This window comes from Microtus pennsylvanicus, chromosome 1 (assembly GCF_037038515.1).
Source record: "Microtus pennsylvanicus isolate mMicPen1 chromosome 1, mMicPen1.hap1, whole genome shotgun sequence".
Taxonomy (NCBI): domain Eukaryota; kingdom Metazoa; phylum Chordata; class Mammalia; order Rodentia; family Cricetidae; genus Microtus; species Microtus pennsylvanicus.
The window spans coordinates 189216529-189239572 of NC_134579.1; the positions used below are offsets into that span (position 1 = coordinate 189216529).

General features: G+C 38.3%; 2 protein-coding genes and 1 pseudogene across 2 annotated transcripts; all 3 read right to left on the reverse strand.

Moving 5' to 3' along the window:
• Positions 1-2620: 2620 nt before the first annotated feature.
• On the reverse strand, positions 2621-5367 carry LOC142842553 (trace amine-associated receptor 2). Its single transcript, XM_075959275.1, has 2 exons — positions 5344-5367; positions 2621-3616 (listed from the first exon to the last, which is right to left on the reverse strand). Exons 1-2 carry the CDS (start codon positions 5365-5367, stop codon positions 2621-2623), a joined length of 1020 nt encoding a protein of 339 aa, XP_075815390.1.
• Positions 5368-8076: 2709 nt separating this feature from the next.
• Positions 8077-8423, reverse strand: LOC142842554 (large ribosomal subunit protein eL34-like; annotated as a pseudogene).
• A 13327-nt stretch (positions 8424-21750) lies between these two features.
• On the reverse strand, positions 21751-22746 carry Taar1 (trace amine associated receptor 1). Its single transcript, XM_075959276.1, has one exon. It carries the CDS (start codon positions 22744-22746, stop codon positions 21751-21753), a length of 996 nt encoding a protein of 331 aa, XP_075815391.1.
• Positions 22747-23044: the final 298 nt, after the last annotated feature.

The following is a 23044-nucleotide window of genomic DNA, read 5'->3' on the forward strand; positions in this document are numbered from 1 at the left end:
AACCAAATATATATTTGTATATGAAGTTGTCAAAGAATAATAAAAATGAAAACAAAATGACTAAATCTCTTAGGCTCTAATATGCTAGATTAGTTCCCATCTCTCTACCTGGCTTATACAGTTTCTTTTTTGGAATTTTTCTATCTTTTTTATTTTATGCTTTTAGTCTTTGTAACCATTCCACTTCTTCAGGCTGTGAGGAGCCGACTTAGCAGGAGGACAGTGTGAACAGGGAGGCAGCTTTGGGTCTACAGAAAAGTGACAGGGCCATCTCCCAACTGCGTTTGAGCAGGACTAATATTTAATCTGGTTACTTTTAACTCTGCTGTGAGCTAAGGTCAAAGCAAACTTTGACTATTATTTATAATGTTAATTTTTGTTGCTATGGTAAAAATTTAAAAATTAAGTAAAAATATTTAATATGACAGACTTCACACACATATATTAAAACCCATGTGAACACAGACATGTCTGAAATTAAAATTTTGTAAGACAGTATTTTAAAAACTCAGTCAGGGATTCTAGTATCTATTGTCCTCTAATTGGTTTTTCATTGAGAATGTTGCTTACAGCTTATACTAAGATCACTGGTGCTCACTTTAAAGAACAGATGATTAACTTGTAAGGAATATTGGCATTACATTCATATTTTAAACTTAGACAGAAGGCTAGTAGGGGGCTATTTTTTGTATGATACAGAAAGTGACTATGTGTTGTGTCAGCTAGATGTGCAGGCAAGTGTTTCCCCTCCTCAGGAGGAAAAATGAAATGTAAAATTTGACACTTTATGTGTCATACAAACATGAAGTCAACAAAAGGTAGTCAACACCAGTCATGAATACCAGATCTTCCCTTGAAATACTGAGATTTTTTTCTTTCTTTTTTCCTTTTCTTTTTCCACTCTAGTACTCAATAAATATAGATATTGATCAAACAATGATGGATTCAAAACACAACATATTTGGTATTGCATTTATTAATCATCACATCCAATCCAATACAAGCTCTTCATAAGCCTAAGAGGAATAGAGGACACTGAATAGAGCTCTGCTCTAAGTAGAGAACAGGCCATTGCCATGATCAAGATGATGCACTGATGAGGACTTTGAAGGGATCTGTGCCTCTGTTGTGGTTTTTCTGCTCTTTCTTTCCTCTTTGTTTTATTTATGTATTTGTGTGTGTGTGTGTGTGTGTGTGAACATGTATGTGCACATCCAATGGCTAGTGCATGGAGGTCAAAAGACAATTTTATGCAAGCACTGGTTCTCTCCTTTCCCCATGTGGGTCCCTGGGATTAAACTCAGGCCTTGAAGGGAGCGCCTTCATGTACTGAGTCATCTTGGCAGCCCTCCAGTTCTTTATTTAAAAGACAAATTTACTGTCACCAGAGTATCTAGCAGAAGTCTAACCTTCAGCTAATTGACACTTCCTGCCAGTATGTGAGATTTTGATATTATTTAGTTGCCAATAATTTTTTCTTGTTCATATTCCAAAAATCTGATCACTTAGGCATTGAGAAAGCAACAGTAAATGAAGATGCTGCACAAAATGTATGGCGGTGTCAGGAAAGAGTGCTTCTCAAGTTCAACTGCATTCTGATCCTCATGAATAGAAAAAAGGAGGTGGGGCTAGAGATGGCTCAGAGGTCAAGAACAGTAACTGCTCTTCCGGAGGACCTGAGTTTGGTTCCCAGCACCCACATGGATCTCACAACCATCTGTAACTCCAGTCTCAGAGGATGTCTCATCCCCTTCTGGGCTCCACAGGTACTGCATACACATGATACACAGACATACATGTAGACATAGCACCTTGTACACTTAAAATAAAATCCTTTTTTTCAAAAATGTTTGCATAGTCTTTTTACTCATGAATTTTTACTCATTTTCTATTTCCTTTGCTATTTTTTTTCTTTTTTCTCCCTAGTAGTGCGTTACAAAGGGTTAGACAAAATTTGGGTACACAGAGAATTTCCCTTTTTTCCCCTTAAATATTAGAAACTAAGAGCCTTTATGCTAGTCAAAATCTCTTCCACACCTCCTCCCCCTCATACACACACAGACACACACACTTTGGGCAACTTCATTTCTTCTTTAGTTTTCTTTTCTCGATCTGTCCTTCTTGTGGAACACATTGTAGTAATTCAGGATGTGAACACAGTATTCTAAAATCAGAGTAATAATCAGCTCCACCACTTCAGCCATGGATCATTTACAAGTATTGGTAATTTCATTCTTTTTGTATTCTGAAATTTATTATGTATGTTTTAAACAATAGTTACCCTGCTGTGCTAAGAATTAGAAATAATTACTGTACCCTTTATTATTAATTTTAAAGTTACCATAAACTCATACAGAGTCTTGATGTTCCTACATGCATTTTGTTATGCCTTTGTTATTAATATTTGTTATATACTATACATTTTCACACATATGTATTCGCATATATATGTATACATGTATATATACTTTTTTTTTTACTTTGTTCTTACTCATTCCCCTCTCGCAGTGCCCTGGCCATTTTCTTGACCTCTCTTGCTGATCTTCTGCCCCTTGTTAAGCTTCTTGAAGCAGCCTCATTCTCTGAGTCGCAGTCTGTGGTACACTAGCACAGATCAAGTCTATTCTGTTTCTTTATGAGTAAACAGATTAGTAGTATGGAAATGTGAGCTGAAAATTTTACCCAGCAAAATGTACTTTAGTGCTCTGCGAAACCAGGGATAGAAGAAACCGTAAATTAAGGGATTACAAGTGGAATTAAAATACCCAAACCACGTTAGGGCGTCAAATAGAACTGCAGGTGTAGAGAAACTCAGAAAGGGGTCTAGCAGGATGGTAAAAAAACAGGGAAACCAACACAGTAAGAAAACGCCCATCACTATTCCTAAAGTTTTGGCGGCCTTTTTGTCTTTCCTCATTTGACTGTTTTGGTTTTCTGGCAAGTTATCAATCGCACGAGCATGTTTTTTGGATACCGCGAAAATTTTGCCGTAAAGCCCCACCATCATAGAGCTGGGAGTAAAAAAGCCTGCCACAAACAAAGTAGTCCCCCACAGCTTGTTGAACATGACTGGACAGGAGCTGGAACATGCCACCAAGATGTCATAGCCTTCGATACCATCAGCATAGGCCTCCGAGAAGACTACCCCGAAGGCGAAGGCTCCAGGAAGTGACCAGCATACAAGCAGCAGTCGCTTAACGACCGGAATGGTCATTTTGGAGCAGTAATGTAAAGGGTGACAGATGGCATAAAACCTATCGACGGCCACGGAACAAAGATGGAAGATGGAGGTTATGCTAAGCATCAGGTCAAAACTATAATGGATCTTGCAAAACATAAGTCCAAAATACCAGCAGTTTTCCACGGACCTGACCATGCTGTACGGCATAATGGTAAATCCCAACAGGAAGTCGGTGACCGCCATGGAGAGGATGAGGAAGTTAGTAGGCGTGTGAAGCTGCTTGAAGTAAGAAATTGAAACGATCATGGCCAGATTACCGAAGACTGTGATGAATATGGCTCCTGTCATAAATGAATACATGGCAACTCGGACCCCTAGAGACCTTTCATTTTCTGGGCACGATCCATTCCCATATTCTGAACAATCAAGCGCTTCCTACATAAAAGAGGGAGCACATGGGAATTTTATCAGAGACTAGACAAGCACTTTATTCTTAGGTCTGCTTTCACAGACCAATTCAAGAAAAAATACAGCAGACTCAAGGAAGACAATTATACCGAAATATAGGGCATGTCTTTCTCATTAACTTTATGATTTATAGAATTCTAATAGAAGAGATTAAAATGATTTACTTTACACTTTTGGTGACTCAAGTTTTTCCATCCATTCCTACTTTGTTCTAATAGGATCTGTAATCAAGAAGTTGAAGAAGATGGGGAGAAAGGATGAAGAGGAAAGGAGACAGAAAAGAGGAGGAGAGATAATGTAATAAATTTATTAGTCACTTCACTCTGACTGAGCTTCCTTGCGTGTATAGAAAGAACAGATAACTGCTAGAAAAATCCATACACTCATCTTCATATGAACCTGGAATCCACCATCAGTCTTGATTTGCTGTGTGTGTGTTGCCTCATAAATCTAGGCTATTGTGTAAATACAGTTTCATTCACATGTTCTATTATTTCCTCTACTCTTTGATTTTTTTTTACTAAAGTTGTTTTTAAAGTGGAAAAATTATCAAAGTACCCTTAATTATCTGGGAGAGCCGTCTCTTTAGGAAATCTCCAAGTACAACAAGCATCACACCACCTGAACAGTTAATCAAAGGGTGGAGGTCAGAGGACACATTTCAGGAGCTGGTTCTCTCCTTCCACTGCGAGGGTCCTGGCGCTGGAACTGCAAACATCAGACTTAGCAGTGAATACTCTTAATTGCAGTAACTAAAGCAGCTATAGGGAATGGAACAGCTGCCATCAAGGAGTGGATCCAAGGTAGTTTTACTCCTCTTTTCCTTCCTACCCTGGGACACCAGGTCCCTCTGCAGAGAAGAAATAGAGTGTGTGCCTCAGGACCTGGAAAACACTGTTTCACTGCAGCCATTCACTGCCTTTGACTCTTAAAACCTTTCTGCATCCTCTTCTTCCATGCTAATCCCTGAGCCTTGGAATAATTTCACTAGAATCCTTTCCCCACACTTTTCTATTGTGTATGCAATCAGTTCTCAAACTATACTTATTTTTAGCATCAAAGATATCAGTGTTTATAGTATATTTCTTAATCCAGTAATTAAAGTAAAACATAACATATGAAGGGATTGAGATGCAGATGGGATAGACAAATAACAGACAGATACTCTACGCAGATAACTTTTTACTTTCAAAGCGAAGTGGTTTTAATATAATAATAATGAGATTTTCTTTCGCTACCCTATGCTCCTCCCTCTTTTTTATTCAAAGTGGGGATTCAACCCCATGCCTTGTTCACAGTGAGCACACATTCTACTCCTGAGCTACCTCTGCTTCATTTAGGGAAACACCTGTACTAAACAAATCGGTTGATCCTTACAAGGAACTCCCGCTCTTTTTCAAGGTTCTAAATATTCTTCTTGGGAGACAAGATAGATTGCAAAAAGGCAGCACATTGTCTTGTTTCAAGCTGATCTGCCTTTCAGTGCAAATCCACAGCAAGCCCTGCGTCTTCAGTAATCTAGACTCTTACATCTCGTCTCTGCGTGGAAACAGAGGAGAAAGGGAACAATGACACAAAGGGAAATAAATGCATGAACAATGCTACGGCATTACAGTGCAGACATTTCACTTCTTCGCAAGCACTAAAAGAAGAAAAAACACAGATCTTCCCCTTCACATCCCTTCTCCACATACCTGCTGGGCTTCAAAAGATGCCATTGTAGCTGCTCTGTGGGAGAAATGTTGTCTCTTCTCTCCTGACTCCGAGTGCTGTTGTTGAACTACAAGACAGGAACTATGAATTGTGCTTCTTTATAGTTTAACAATCTGTCTCGAGGGCATTGGATATGTGTTAGGCAGGGGAGAATCATGTTATTTTGAAACTTGAGCAGCTTAAGTGACCCCGACCTGTGCCTGCATCCTCTTAGGAGGCTCTGCTTTCCTATGTTTTCATCACCTACAGCACTATGAACATTCAAAGGCAGCTATCACACAAAGGCTGCAATAGTCAAGTTGAACTACTTTAGTTATTGGCTGTTCTCAATTCCAACTAGGTATGGATGGGACAAGTGATCCAAGGAGAAAAGATAAGTGTCCCCTCTCCCTTTAGGATGACCAGAATGGTCAGAGTCCATATCTCATATCACATTTTATACTCACAGAGGTTTACCCATCCATTGTTTTCCTCTCTTAGTCTGGGGATGCAGCTCAGTGCTCTTAAGACCAGACAAGCTTGACTCCATTGTCATTTCTTTTAGTAACTCCCAGGACTGCATTCATATCTTCTCAGACACCCTTTGTTTAAATCTCCTCACTTAATCACAGTTACCCATAGTTTTGTATATCTTCTTTTCACTTACGATAGCTCATTTCCCACTTTCCCACTGTTTGGATAACTTTGGAAAGAAATACACTTCAAATGCTGGGGACGGCATGGGGAAGGGGGACATCAGGTACCTGCTTGAGTTGAAACAATGCTGGTTGTCAGTGACCTCAGCTGTTTTGGCAGCTGCTATGGGTGTAGTAAACTTGAATAGATATGTGGAAAATGGAGCTTTGAATGGTTTTAAAGGGTTCACTGATCTGTCTCCTGGAAGTTCTTACTGACATTTTAGAAATAAACTCCGCATTTTCATCCTGTTTGATTCCTATGAAATACATAAATGATTTTTGATTTGACCTCTCCTAATAGCTTTTCATAAGGAAGAAAGAACAGCAGCAAAAAACACCCATTTTGTAATTCACAACAATTCAATTATATTGCAACATAAAATGAACTTTTATGTTTTTAAAGAAATGTAAGTTTCTTGACCTTTTTCCTTTGCAGCTCTTAATATTCTTTCTTTAATCTGTATGTTTTGTGCTTTGATTATTATATGGCGAGGGGACTCACCAAGGCCATCTGAACTGGGTCTGAAAAAGCATGGAATAAAACCGGACTCACTGAACATAGCAGACAATGAGGACTGCTGAGAAGTCAAGAAAAATGGCACTGGGTTTTGATCCTACTGCACGTACTGGCTTTGTGGGAGCCTAGGCAGTTTGGATGCTCACCTTACTAGACCTGGAAGGAGGTAGGAAGTCCTTGGACTCCCCACAGGGCAGGGAACCCTAACTGCTCTTCGGGCTGATGATGGAGGGGAAGTTGACTGGGGGAGGGGGAGAAAAATGGGAGGCGGTGGCTGGGAGGAGACAGAAATCTTTAATAAAAAAATAAATTAATAAAAAAAAGAAACATTTATAAATATCAACTGAAATGATGGCAAAGAAGTTAGGTTCCTAAGAATTTATCTTTAATCATTTGCATAAGATATTACTACTCAAGATTTTCCAGTATCTTTCCTGGCTCTGTAAAGAATTATGAAAGTATCATTAGAGGCCAGGCTATAGTTCAGTGGCAAAATGCCTGCCTAGTGTGCAGGAGGCCCTATACTCAATCTAGAGTGGGCTGGGCCATCCAACACCAATGAATAGTCAAGACAATTCTCTACAGACATGCTCACTGACCAACCTGGCCTGGGCAATCCCAGCCCCACCCTCACTAACACTACCTCACATGACTCTGGACAGTATCAAGTAGAGAGCTGAAGCTAAATTAGGACGGTGTTCCAAATGGCTATACTAATTTATATTCTAACAGCCAGTATGTAGAATTCTACTTTGTACACATGAAATTAAGTGTAATATCTGTAAAGTAAGGCAGCAATTCAATTTTTCTTCTTATAAACATCTTTATCCATTTCTGTCTATTGAATAGACCTGTCTTGCCTGCACAGATCCTACATGCAGATATGCAGTGTATCAAAGCTCACATGTATTTGTCTCTGGGCTCTCTAACTTTATTTGTCATCCTATTTAATAATGGACAAATACCATGTTGCCTTGCTACCACACCTTCACACTGTCATCACACTTAGCAGAGTGATGACTTCTTCTTCTTCTTCTTCTTCTTCTTCTTCTTCTTCTTCTTCTTCTTCTTCTTCTTCTTCTTCTTCTTCTTCTTCTTCTCCTTCTCCTTCTCCTTCTTCTCCTTCTTCTCCTTCTTCTCCTTCTTCTCCTTCTCCTCCTCCTCCTCCTCCTCCTCCTCCTCCTTCTCCTCCTCCTCCTCTTCCTCTTCCTCCTCCTCCTCCTCTTCCTTCTCCTCCTCCTCCTAAAATGACCTAGATATTTCTGGTCTTTTAATCATTCACCCCTTCTCCAAGTTCTGCAAAAGCTGTGTTGGATATTGAGTGAATAACAATGATATCTGTATAACATCAAATCTCCCTCTTCAATAACACAGCTGAGTTCTTTATTTCTCCCATAATTCTCTTCCCATAAACTCTGCAACATATATGTCTTGTACATATTGTAGCAAATATGTCTTATACATATTTTTTTCAAAAACCAAGCCTTGACTTTTATTACCTTAAAAACTACATATTTATTTCATTTTTGACTCTAAACTTGTGCCTTCAATACTTTCCCACCAATTTTCAGCTCCTCAATAAGGAAAGCTGATTTGACCCTGTCACAGACATATTTGGAACACCTGGAACTACTGTAGACCCAGCTGACATGGTTCTTTGTCTTAGATAATCTCATAAGGACTTTAGGTCTCATAGCATGAACCACTCAAAGTCTACCTGGGCACACACCACATGCAGATTCAGGTGTTTTCCCAACCTTCTTAGTGTAAAGATAAACAATCCTGTTGCCAGGGGTTCAAGAAGCCTAGTTTTATTAGCGGATTAATTGTAGGGAAGTCGACAGCCATATGTCAAACACTGGATCATTCTGAGGGTCTCTAAGCACCATCCCAGGAAGAGAAAAAGAAAAGTGTCTCATATGTATTTTAAAGTATATTTATTCAGTTTTAGAAGTTCATCTCCATTACTTGTACATTTTTGTGTATGTTTGTGTGTGTGCATGTAGTATATATGTGCATGTGTGCAGTTAGATGTATGTGTGCATGTTCATGGAGGCCAGAATTTGATGTTGGCTGTCTGTCTTCTACTATTGCTCTCCACCTTATTTTCTGAAATAGGGTCTCCCACTAACTCAGGACTCACCAGTTGACTAGACTGACTGACCAGCAAACTGGAAATCAGCCTGCCTCTACCTCCAACACTGGGATTGCAGGCATGCATGACCATGTCCATATGTACATCCAGAGTTCCAAACTCATGTTTACACTGCAGACACTTTACTAACTGAGCCATCTCCCTCCTGTACAACTTTTAACAGCTTTATTCTTATGTTTCTTATAATCATTATTTGTATCTTTTTATTTTCTTTTTTATTTTTATTATCTTACAAATGTTTTTATGTAATGAAAACTCCAGGTCATTTATAGATGATATAAATAGAAATTTCTACAGAATATGTAATGACAAACTATTCCAGAGACAGAAAATGGTTCATTTTCCAATTAACGTTATGAAGCTAACATAAATTCCTCAATATGAAGCCTGACAAAAATCAACAGAATAGGAAAATTAAAGTTCAATTTTACTCAGAAACGTAAATGCAAAGGTGTCTAAAATTATGAATCATTTGTAGAAAAATAAAAAGATGTTGGCTGATTTAGCCCAAGGACGGAAGCATCATGTCATAGTTTGATAATAGGATATAATTTAACATCAGAATATCAGATTAAGGAAGAACAATAATTTGATTTTTTCAATAAAACATTGTAAAATTAAAATAGATTTATATTGCTAAATAAAACCTCTTAGCAAACTAAAAGAAGAGGCAGCTTATATAACAAGATTAAAAAACATTTATAAAAGCAAATAAGAAAATACAATGAGGAAGGCTTATGTCTTTAAAACGGGCAATTTTTTAACATGACCTCAAGACCACATGCAAAAGCAAAAATATACAAATGAGATTATACCAAGGTAAAATGCATATGTCAAGAGAGGCAATCAATAGAGTGGAAAATAGTCAACAGAAGTGAGAAAAATCTACCCATCCAATAAGTGAAGTATGTTCAAAATACATAAGAAACAGAATAACAAGAAAGCAAATATTCCAATTAAAAACAAAAACAAAAGATTTAAGCAGGAAACAACTACTTCTTCTATAAAGATAAATTATTACAATGTCACTCATAATGCTCAATCATATGTCTGGACTAAAATTAGCCTGGAAGGTGAATACAAATGATCTGAGCAGAGAAGCTTCTGGCAAGTACAAGAAAGAGTTTTGTTTAAGACCACAAATATTCTGCCAAAGAACTTCTACAACTCATAAACACTTTCAGTAATGTAGCAGAATACAAGATCAAAAAAAATCTATAGCCCTCCTTTACACAGATAATAAATGGGCTGAAAAAGAAATCAGAGAAACATCATCCTTCAAATAGCCACAAACAGCATTAAATATCTCTGAGTAAGTCTCACCAAACAAGGGCAAGACTTGTATAAAAAGAACTTTAAATCTTTGAAAAAAGAAATTGAAGAAGATACCAGAAAAAGGAAAGATCTCCCATGTTCTTGGATAGGTAGATGTAACATAGTAAAAATGGCAATCTCCAAGTTCAATGGAATTCCCATCAAATTCCCAGCAAAATTCTTCACAGACCTTGAAAGAACAGTACTCAACTTCATGAAAAAGCAAAAAACTCAGAATAGCAAAAACAATCCTCTACAATAAAAGAACTTCTGGAGGCATTACAATCCCTGACTTCAAACTCTATTACTGTAGCTTTATTCAGCCACAGTACTGAAAACAGCCTGGTATTGGCATAAAAACATACAGGAGGACTAAGGGAACCAAATTGAGGACCAGATTTTAATCCACACACCTTCAATCACCTGAGTTTTAACAAAGAAGCAAAAAAAAATCAAATGAAAAAAAAGAAAGCATATTTAACAAATAGTGCTGGCATAACTGGATATCAACATATAGAAGAATGAAAATAGACCCATATCTATCACCATGCATAATACACAAGTCCAAATGGATCAAAGACCTCATCATAAAGCCAGCCACACTGAACCTCATAGAAGAGAAAGTGGGAAGTACACTTTAATGCATTGGCATAGGAGATCACTTCCTAAATATAACCCCAGTAGCATAGACACTGAGAGAAACAATTAATAAATGGGACCTCCTGAAACTGAAAAGTTTCTGTAAAGCAAAGGACATGGTCAACAAGACAAAACAACAGCCTACAGAATGGGATAAGATCTTCACTAACATCACATTACACAGAGGTCTGATCTCCAAAATATGTAAATAACTCAAGAAATTTGTCATCAAAAGAACAAACAATCCAATTTAAAAAATGGAGTACAGACCTAAACAGAGAACTCTCAACAGAAGAATCTAAAATGGCTGAAAGACGTTTAAGGAAATGCTCAACATCCTTAGTCATCAGAGAAATGCAAATCACAACAACTCTGAGATTCCATCTTATACCTGTAAGAATGGCCAAGATTAAAAAACAAACAAAAAAAAAAACACTGATGTCAACTTATGCTGGAGAGGCTGTGAAAAAAGGGAACACTTCTGTATTGCTGGTGGGAATGCAAGCTGGTACAGCCCCTTTGGATGTCAGTGTGGAGATTTCTCAGAAAATTAGGAAACAACCTTCCTCAAGACCCAGTAATACCACTTGTGGGTATATATCCAAAGGATGCTCAATCATGCCACAAGGACATGTGCTCAACTATGTTCATAGCAGCATTATTTATCATAGCCAGAACCTGGAAACAACCTAAATACCCCTTGACCAAAGAATGGATAAGGAAAATGTGGTACATTTACACAATGGAGTACTACACAGCCGAAAAAAAATAATATCATCTTGAATTTTGAAGGAAAATGGATAGAGCTAGAAAACATTATATTGAGTGAGGTAACCCAGACCCAGAAAGACAATTATCACATGTACTCACTCATAAGTGGTTTTTAAACATAAAGCAAAAAAAAGCACACAATATAAATAAATCACAATACATAAGTCGCAATCCCAGAGAACCTAGACAACAATGAGGACCCTAAGAGAGACACACATGAATCTAATGTACATGGGAAGTAGAAAAGACAAGTTCTCCTGAGTAAATTGGAAGGATGGAGACCATGGGAGGAGGTTTAAGGGGAGGGGAGAGTCAGGGAATAGAGCAGAGAAAAATGTATAACTCGATAAAATCAATAATTAAAAAATAAAATAAAGAAAAATATGAGAATTAAGCTCTTAGCTAAAAAAATTGTTATGCTTAAGGCAAAGCTTCTAGAATAAGCAAATGAATTTGATGAAAAGCTTGCTAAAGATTAGGAGTAGCTTGTTCACAGTCCAGGAGTCCTGAAAAACAAAAAAGCCATGTTTTTAGACAATTTAGGTAACCTGGGATGTCTGAAACAGGATATGAAGAAGAGCAGGGGGTTCCGACAGAAAGCGGGCAGGGTAACTGAAGGACTTTCATGTTAGCCAGGGAATGTGGAGATTATGGCATAAAACAGAGAGAAAAGCACAGCTAGAGGAGGATCAACAGCAAACAGCCACATTGTATTCCAGATAAATCTCTGACTTCATGATGCAGAACAAACCAGAGTGACCAAGAGCTACAACACAAGCCAGTTGTTGAATTTATGCAGAGTCTGTAGGAGGGTACACTTGGACTACCACACATGGCCCTACTGTGATAGACTGTGTGCTGGGGGAAGAAGTAACAACTCCAAATCTCTAGGTGGAGCAATTGCAGGAGAGTGGAAGTGGTCAACAAAGTACCAAAGCGGGCAACCTGGTTGACTTCATTGTTGTGTATACCAAAAACTTAAAGATCTACCAATAGGCTAAACCCAATAGGCAAAAACAAAGAAAAATGCTGGCTTATTTTATATCTATTTTATATTTATAAATATTTACACTTATACTGGACACACACAAAAGAAGAGAATAAAGATTTGCATCACAATGACCTCCTAAGATCAGCCATTCAAAGAGAAAGGACAATGTGGATGCTGTGAGCTTTACTTAAACACGATAGGGATACATTTTAAAACTTTGTCTCTGCAACTATGACCCAGATTGATGATGGTAAATTTGCTCCGAGAAGAATTAGAATTCGGGCAAGAATGTTAAATCTGAACTGTTGGCCATACACTACGAACCATGTGCTCCTGTACACTGTTCAAACATCTGATTAATCTGGCCTCATTGCACATCCAGAACAGTCTGCTTTATTTCCACAAAAGTTTTGGAGATGTAGTAAACATAGTAGTCTTGCTTCTATATTTCTAGTACACAGCTAACACAATGGCTGGCATAAATGTCCAATGAATACATGCCTTGTGAATGAATAGATGATGAATAAATCTTTGTGCGAAACCTGAAAACAATGCAGTATCCACTCAACACATGAAAAAAAAAAAGAACTGGAATGTATTACATAAGTTGTGGAGTTGGGGAAATGGTCAGATAGGAAAGAGTTATGGCATGCATGCCTATAACCCCAGGGTTGCCTCTAGCAACTACTCTAGACATAGATAGATGGATAGATAGATAGATAGATAGATAGATAGATAGATAGATAGATAGATAGATAGATAGATAGATAGATAGATAGATAGAAAAAGTCAGTTCTGGGTTCAGTGAGAGACCTTGTCTCAAAAATAAGCTGGAAAACAATAGAGAAATGTACTGGGGCCGGGTAGTGGTGCATGCCTTTAATAAACGTGGGAGGCAGAGGCGGATGGATCTCAGTGAGTTCAAGGCCAGCCTGGTCTACAGAGCAAGTTCCAGAATAGGCTACAAGGCTACAGAAAAACCCTGTCTCAAAAAACCAAAAGAGGAGAGAGAGAGGTACCTGATACTAACACCTGGCTTCCAGACATGTACACACACATGAGTACCTAAACACACATGAGTACCTACACATACATGTGCCCACACACAGACACCACACACAGAGAGATAAAAAAAAGTACTAGTGGGGTATTTTCTTCACTTTTGTTTTATTGTTTTTATTTTAGTATTTCTAGTCATATGAACCATGGACGAATAGCCAATTTACAATCTACATGCTTTTCCTTACTCAGGAGAATCAACAGACTAATAAACTTTTACAATTTGAAAATGAGGCTATTCTCACTTTTCAAGCATATGATGTCATTATCTGCAAAACCTCCTGCTTATTTAAAGTCGCCTAGAGAATTCCTAATAAGAGCAATTAAATGTGTTGATTGGCTATTTACTAATGCCCAGTGCTCTTTATCTACAGGTTCACAGCCTAAAGTTGCAGTTTAGTCCAAAGAGACAAGTCTAAGTGGCACTTCCTTCTCATTTGACAAACTTCTGAGTAAATAGAGACCAGAGGGTGTCATTAACAGTTAAGTTGGGTGTCATCTTAGCAGAAAACATTTTCATCTTCTACATCCCTGGGGAAGTAGTTGTCCTTAATGGGGATGGAGAGACATTCCTCACAGAACTTCATTTGAGAACCTCAATGCTTAGGGGAGTTCTCAAACTATTAAGTGAAGTTCAAGGGTGAAAATGAGAAAGAAAACTTCAGCTGATGCAAAAATGGCAAAACCATGACTGCCCCTCGCCTGCCTTTTCTGATGCAAAGGTTCTCAGGGAGCTGGCTTTGTGAGCAAAGCTAGGGCCACCCATGCAGGCAGTTTGAAAAGTCTGAAAAACGCTCAGTTGGCATCAAGCACACCTCAGTCTTAATTGACTGCCATAAGAAAACTCTCAACTAAATATTTGCTTTGTTTGCTCATAAAATGTCTAACTAAATTGCATGCACTAAATACAGCAAACTTTTCCTTCAAAAAGAGCGTTGGTATAATACAAGCAAGTTTTAGGAACTGTTTTGATTGTGTTCAGCTGTTGTCTTTATAACAGTCTTCCCAGGTGTCACTGGGAGTTTTTGCCATTCTTTGTGACTTTAGGTGCCTGCAAACCACATTGCTCCCAGGTATATGCCATACTCATTTTTCATTCCAATGTAATTAATGGGTTACAGAAGTAGACTGAGAGAGGTCATAAAGTTTTTAATTGAAAGACAAACAGGTCTGTGTAATAAAATCATTTCAGGAACCCCTTTCTGCTGGGGATGGGAAGATGGGTTATTGGTTAAGAATACATATTGCTCTCCCGGAGGACCTAAATTTGAGCTCAACATCCACATCAAGCAGCTCACCACCATCTCTATCTCCAGCTCCAGGGAGAGTTGACCCTCTGGCTTCTGCAGGCAACTGTACTCAGAGACACACACACAATTAAAAATAATGAAAATAAAAATTAAAATTGAAAAGCTTTTTCCTTATTTTTAAAATGTTTTCATAAAAGAGAAGAACATTGTAATCCTGAAACTCAGGGGGAACATAATCTTAGACAGAAGTTTATTCCACTGAATAATTTTTACAGTATGGAAAAGTCACTACATTATTTTGTGTTATTCTATATTGAACTACAAAATGGCTTTCACAGTCAACACAATCCTCAGCCTGGGCAGAACTGGGAATCTTAAGCTAGACTGCTAAGGGACCATTGAACTTAGAAATTTTTGATATTTCAAGAAATAACTTCAGAAATAATTTTTTTCTCATGCTGATTTAGAGATATTGCATTCTGTTAAGCTGTTCTATCCATTTCCATGGCTTGAGCAAATGCTCATGAGAAACTACACAGCAAGCTTTGTAAGAAGGACCTCCCCACAGAGGGTCACATCCAGGTCGCCCAAGTTCATGTCCAAGTATGCTGCAGGCGTTATTATCCCACTGACATTTCACCTTGCTACACACACCGAATATTCTAGAATTTCTTCTCTTTCATTTTCACTTTCGCTTTCACTTTCTCCCTCCTTTTCCCTCATCCCTCCCACTCCCAAATCTCACTAGATACCCCATACAATAGCTCAGAACTGGCTTTGTAATTGAGGCTAACCTTTAAGTCACAAACCTCCTTTTTTACCTGCTGAGTACTAAGGTAGAATTCCTTCTGCTCTAATAAGTTTGCCTGATATGTATGGTCCCTAGAAGAGCTGTGTGTGCATGCCCAAGGACTTACATCACTGTTTAAAACTGTAGGTTTCAGAGTGTGTCAACCCAGTTATTCTAAATATTATCGCCACAGGCACAGCTTCAAACACAGACCTAGAGAGCAGGACACAAGCCAAATCTAGCTAAACTTCAGAATGCATGGGGGCTTTTTGTGGTGCTGCGTATTAAACCCAGGGAGTCATGCAGGTTAATAATGAATGCTCTGCCACTGAGTTGCATCCATAACCCCAAAACATGTTTTAATAATTTAGCTTTTAAAGTTTTTCTGATAATAAAAAATTCAAATTAATACCAAAATTAAGCTCACGCGGATCCACCTTGATAGGAACAAAGCTACATACACCCTTTGGTGGTCCCACAGTTTACCCCATTTCTGAAACACTGAAGACAGTGGAGTTGGTAACCTGGCACACTTGGCCTCCCCTCTGTTTCTAACTTCTATTAGTTATGTCCCCTCCTGCATCCTGCTACTCTTTACTTGCTTGTTCACCTGAACAATGTTCATCTAGTGACTTCTCTCAAAGCGAGGCAGGAAAGAGAACAGTCAGTGAGGTCCCAAAGGCCAGATGCAAATCTTACAAAATGTAAGGAAAAGCAAGTTGGCAAAGAGGAAAGCTGGGCCATACCCTACATTCCCGACACCTCTTCCTGAGATGGACAAAAACTGGCTTCCATCAATGAAGCAGATTCAGTGATTTCCTGAGTTTCTCAAAATAGCCTACGGCTCATTACAGTAGAAACTACACATCCCTGTGTAGAGCCTCAAGGTGCTAATGAGATCCACAATGCATGAAATTACATGCAAAGCTACATGTAACAGGAAGTATGCTCAGAAAAGCCAGCTAGGCAAACAAACCTTGAAACCCACCCACAAGGCCTTGGGAAAGCCCTGACCTTGGAGCCACTGTGCCTTAGAGCTACTAAACTTCCTTTGCTCTTATTCCCTCTCTCTTCACCTTTCAAAGGGTATCTTTTTTTTTTTTTGATAAACTCTTATTTCCGGTGCAGCTATGTGTTCCTGGTTGTGGTAGTTTCAAAACAATCCCCCCTATATGTTTGTATATTGAATGCTTAGTCATTAGGGACTGGTACTATTTGAATGGATTATAAGGATTAGGAGTTGTGGCCTTGTTGAAAGTTTCACTAGAGGTAGATTTGGAGATTTCAAAAGCTCTCTCTCTCTCTCTCTCTCTCTCTCTCTCTCTCTCTCTCTCTCTCTCTCTCTCTGGATTATGATGTAGCTCTCAACTGCTGCTCCAGTGCCTTCCTGCATATTCCCATGCTCCCCACCATGATGATAATGGACTAAACCTCTGAAACTGTCAGTGAACCCCCAATTAAATGCTTTCTTTCATAAGAGTTGCCTTGGTCATGGTGTCTCTTCACAGCAATAGAACAGTGACTAAGAGACTGATCAATTCTTTCTTCTAAAATAAAAGTCCTAGAACACCTCTGGAAATGTCTTCTGAGTCTTGACAGCCAAGATCATAAGAATGTAAAAAAGAATAAAACTGTGATGTCTACGGGGGCAAAGAGCATCATAGCATAACCAGGGAGTCCACCGACAAGTACTGTGTGAAGTGTGTTCCGAGTTCAGAGAAAGAGGCTTACTCATTTGGAGAATCTATATATAGGTGACTTCCCTGGCAAGTGTTCAGATGTTACCCAGTTACAAAGTGAGTATGGGGAAGAGATTTTTCAGACAAATATACCTGCTGAAACAAAGGCACAAGAGGAGAAAAATAGGACCATTAAGGAAAGGATTTGAATCCTCACTTGTCTGTTTTCAAAGTCTACAGATGTTTCCCTCATGCACTTCTGTGTTTTGCTTTATGTTAATGTGCTCAAGAATTCACCCAATTTCCAGTCCAGGTCCTTACAGAAGTAGATAACTAATAGCTGTCTTTGCTGTGTCACAGCTCCAAGGAAGGAAGGGAAGTCATTTGGTAGATCATCTTCTTGACATGAGACTGAGTGCCCACACTATTATAAAGGGCTCCTATGGTAGCCAGTGTTAAAAAGCATTACTTATTCACACCTAATTGTAAAACCATTGACCAATAAGCAAAATGTAGAAAGGATCATCCCAGTTACTATTGAAAGGAGACCAATTGTTTGTTCTGGCTGCCCAGAACTGAAATAATCACGCAGAAACTGTATTATTTAAATCACTACTTGGATGATTAGCTCTAGTTTCTTATTGGGTAACTCTTACATATTAATTTAACTCATTTCTATTAATCCATGTATCGCCACATGGCAGTGGCTTACCAGCAAAGTTTCGGCATGTCTTACTCTGGTGGCAGCTCTTTAACTCTGCCTTTCTTCTCCTGTGCTATAGGTCAAACCAGTTCTTATTCATTTTAATCAATAAAAGCAACACATAGACAGAAGAACCTCCCACACCAAGTTGCTGCATACCTGACTTACACATCTATTGAGAGGACTTCCCAATGTTAGTGCGTCATTGTGAGTGAACTAACTTGACATTACTACTTCACTCTCCTTTTTACATATCACCAGAACTGCATCATTTTCATGAGACATTGATATTCTTCTCTTAGGAAAACCCAAAGACGGATACAAACCAGACATAGAGCTGATATGAACCACCATAGAGTCAGACTCAATAAAATGATACAGAATGGGAGAGAATCATAAATTCGCCAGCAACTTACAGTCTTATGGAAGGAATTTTAAGGAAAGAAGAGATGAGGCCAAAGAATAGCAAGGATCTGTCAAGAGTGGATTTTGCAGTCTTTGCCTGTTCTTTAAGAGTGTGCACATATCCAGCAAGCTATGGTTAAATGTTCTGAAAATTGCATGTGCGCTTTTGATTCTTTAAAAGGCAAGAATGGCTGTGGTGTTGTTCAGTGCTACAGAACAGGACTGTTATGGTTTCCTGGTCACCAGTCTAGTTCTAGGTTCAGTGAGAAATCCTGTCTTGAGGGAATGGGGCGAGGGGAGAATGATAAGGTAGGACACCTGATGTCCTCCTCTGCCCTCCCCCTGTGCATCTGTGTCTCTCACCCATGAGCTCAGACACCACACACCATGACATACACACACAAATATTTTCAAAATACTGCTGTAGACCCAACTGTTTGTGATGGAGAGAGAGTTCAATGTTTAAGAAAATGTGAGGCCCTTGCAGAGGGCCAGATTGGGTTCCTAAAATGTTGGGCAACTCAAGTTTGCCTTTAATTCTAGCTGCAGGGTATCGAAATCCCTCTTCTGGTACCTGTACTTGTGGGTACACACAAACACACACACATACACACACACACAGATACATAATTTTAAAATAACTAAAATAAATAATAAAAACAACTGCTTTAGAAAAAAACAAATCATTCTTCATGCATCTTTTATATTCAATATTCAAGTTCCTGGTTAGTGACGTTGGCACAATTAAACAGAAAGTCTGGCTTGTCAAAATCTTCAGTGGATTAGTTCTCCCAGTTTGTTCTACTTTCTAGCAAGTATGTGTGACTTTGCAAAGACTAGATAGTTGATTTCCAGATATAGTTAAAAATCATGATGAAACCTCCTAGCTCCTAAAACTTACCTCCTAAAACAGAACCATTCATTTCCAACCAATGTCCTTGCTAACATATTACTACCTGATCTGGAATAAAAATTTATATGAAGATTTTAGTGGAATATGGAAAATAAAAGTATATCTTATAATAAATTGGCTTAGAAAGAACTATTCATGTTGTTGTAACTGTTTTCTTGGAACAATTATATTCTTCTACAAGTGAGAGGCCTCCCATCAATATAACTAAAAACTTTTCATGGAAGCTTCTCTGGGACTCGTGGGTCATAAAAGGCTACTCACTTTGGAAATGGGCAAATGGAGAGAAGTCTGACCATGACCTTACCACTTGCACAAACTGGAACTCCACATCCTTTGGCTCTCTCTTGCTAATCATCATGTCAAGTGCCACTGCCTACTCACATTTGTAGAGATTCCAATTCTGGAGCAAAATCTTCTGAAAATTTTATCTTAGGTCATACCCTCATCTGTTTAGTTAAGAGGAGAGGCTAGAGGCTAGGAGCCTCAGAGCCACACAGCAGTCAGAGAAGATTCTGTCCAGTTGAAATGGAAAATGTCGGGCCATGCCTTTAATCCCAGAACTTGGGAGACAGAGGAAGGCGGATCTCTGTGAGTTCGAGGCCAGCCTGGTCTATAAGAGCTAGTTCCAGGACAGGCTCCAAAGCCACAGAGAAACCCTGTCTCAAAATAAATAAATAAATAAATAAAACCATGAAAATGGGTCCTGTAAGCTAACTGGTTTATAGCTGGGTACTGGGCAACCAAGACACAAAAATACCTTCTCCATCAAAAGATGCAGGTTACATGAAGCTGGGAATGTGGAAACCCACAGCTGTCCTTTCCTCCTGCATGACTATTTCTTATGAATATTAAACCAGCGCCTACAAAGAAAGAGATGTGCTAAGGGGTTTGATACTAAGTAAAAATGCAGAATTATGTGAGTCGTAAACTTGTTTGAAGAAAAATAAAGGTTGATACAGGTTTAATAAAAACCTGAGTAGTAATGATTCATTGACATCAATATTCTTTTAGAAAATCTGACTAATAGAGCACAATAAGGAATATGTACATAAAAATCCTTAATAGCGGGATGTAGTGTATACAAAAACCTTAATAGTTGGATGTAATATATATACAAATGTTAGTGGCGGGTGTAATGTAAAGTCTTAATGGCTGGATGCAGTGGCATACACCTTAAATCCCAGCTCTTAGGAGGCAAAGGCAGGCAGATCTCTGTGAGTTTGAGGCTAGCCTGGTTTACATCTCAAGTGCTAGGCTAGTCAAACTACTTAGTGGGGCCCTGTTTCAACAACAATAAAAAGAACAGTAATTCTCTAAAAAGAAGTTAAAGCAAATTTAAGGATGGTGTGCTTATCTATTATGAAAACACAAACAAATCAAATGAAAATAAATATAAACTTTATTATATACTAACAACGATGGTTACAATAAAATACATCTTTTTTCAATTTTACCCAGTTTATTAGTATTAGATTCTATCTTTTTGTCTTCTAATCACACATCTACGTGACTGCACATAAATCCAGACAGTTATTTCTGGATCCTTGGGCTTCATTTCTAGAACCTTTCTCTTCATGTAAATCAAAATAACAATTTTTTTAATGATTTATTCAATATCTAGAAATAATCTTTGAGGGACATCTTAGGATAAATAAGAAAAACAACAGAAACCCCACTGTAAAGTACAGAAAAATCTTCAAAAATATCTGCTTTCCTTTTGAAATTTAACAAACTGGGCTCATAGGGAAAGTGATGGGGGATGTCTTCTGTATACATGCTGCTTTTATTGGTTAATGAATGAAGCTGTTTTGGCCAATAGCAGGGCAGAATATAGCCAGACTGAAAGAGATATAGAGAAAATATAGGTGGCGTCAAAGAGGCGCTGTGTAGCTACTGAAGAAGACAGACGCTGGAGAACCTTATTGGTAAACCACGAGCCTCGTGGTGATACATAGATTAATAGAAATGGGTTAATTAAAGATGTAAGAGTTAGTTAGAAATATGCATGCAAAATAATTGGCCAAGCAGTGTTGTAATTAGTAGTTTCTGTGTGATTATTTTGGTTCTGGGCAGCTGGGAAATGAATAAGCAGCCTCTGTCAACAGGTAAGGAATTCAAAGTAGTGTTTTAGACTGAATAGAGGCAACTTGTATTGTAATATACTATACATATATATGTAATATAATATAAATATATTTCTTCTAATTTGTACTCTGAATTCAGCTGTGTGATTCAGTTGCTGAATGAATAAATTACTCCTGTCAATTCACAGAAGGTCATCTAAGGTCAGGGACAATTCTTTGACATGTAAGTCTTTAATACTGCATAACAATAATGTCAGAGACCACATCTATTTGGTGCCAAATATCAGATTATATACAAACATTAAAGTTTAACTCATCATATATATACTCAAATAAATAATTTTAAAAGCCCATGTGCCTAATGTTGGTTCACAATTATCATAAATCTAATCACCAACTGTTTTTACAAAACAGTAAAATATAATGGTTTCATGGATTGCATTATAAAAATAACTTAAACCTAGATGAATCTTTTTGGAAAATTTTGCCAAAGAGAATCATCTTTAGTGCTCTTCTGAACCAAGGATAGAAAAAGGCATAAACCATTGGGTTGAAGGCAGAATTCAGGTATCCAAACCAACTCAGTACATCATTCAAAGTGGGTGGAATAACATAGCCCAGAAAAGGGTCCAGGACCATGCAGATAAAGAAAGGACACCAACATATGAGAAAAGCACCCATCACAATCCCTAAGGTCTTTGCAGCTTTAGTTTCTTTGTTTTGTGGCATTCTGTTTTTCTCTTCTGATCCAATTTGCAGATTTGTGCCATTAATTGACTTTGCTTGTCCTTTAGCTATGGAATATATTCTAGAGTAAACAAATAACATTACAGATCCAGGTATATAGAAAGACATCATGAAGACCAGTACCCCAGATACTTTGCTAAAGAAGGCAAAACACCCACCCAGACAGCAAACCTGTCTGTGATACAGTTCTTCAACTCCTTTGAAGTTCAAATCCAGGAAGATCATCCCAAATGCAAACACAGCAGGAATGCTCCAACTAATGAGGATCATCACAAAAATAGTCAAGATATTCATCTTGGCTTTGTATCTCAATGGGTGGCACACAGCATAGTAGTGGTCGATGGAAATAAAGGATAGGTGGAAAATGGATGCCGTGCTGAGCATAATATCTGTGCTGGTGTGAACTTTACAGAAAGTTTCTCCAAAATACCAACAGTGCTCAACTGTTCTCACCATGCTATAAGGCATCGCCAGGCAGCCCAGCAGAAAGTCCACTGTGGCCATGGAATGAAGGAGCCAATTTGTGGGTGTATGAAGTTGCTTGAAATGGGATATAGAAATTATTACCATTAAATTGCCAACTAGAGTGGCCAGAATTATGAGTGACATTACGCTATACAGGGAAGCACGAACACCCTTTGACCAGTTGCTGTTCGTGTGGGAAATATTAATATCGTGGCAAAGATGCATCACTACAGACATGGCTTTTTCCATAGGCTGTTGAGCAATCTTTCTCCAGAATCCATAATCTGGTTAGAGGTCCTTCTCCTTTTGGTTTTTTTACGGGCACATACTTGTCCTGGTAACCTGGGTGGAGCAAAAAGAAGAAAAATGATTATCTGATCAACAACTAACTCATTCCTTTTATATCACATTTGCATGTTCTTGCTGAAAAATATCTGCTTTGGGAGTTTTATTTACAAGGTTACTTTAATACTTGAATTCAAAACATATTTAATATCCAGTTAGAGCTGGACATTGTGCTAAA

Bases quoted from the DNA above. Each gene is read 5' to 3' on its own strand.
- LOC142842553 (XM_075959275.1), bottom strand. From the start codon at position 5,367: ATGGCATCTTTTGAAGCCCAGCAG. The intron at 3,617-5,343 runs GTATGTGGAGAA...TCTTTTATGTAG, and splicing joins CATCTTTTGAAGCCCAGCAG to GAAGCGCTTGATTGTTCAGA.
- Taar1 (XM_075959276.1), bottom strand. From the start codon at position 22,746: ATGCATCTTTGCCACGATATTAATATTTCCCACACGAACAGCAACTGG.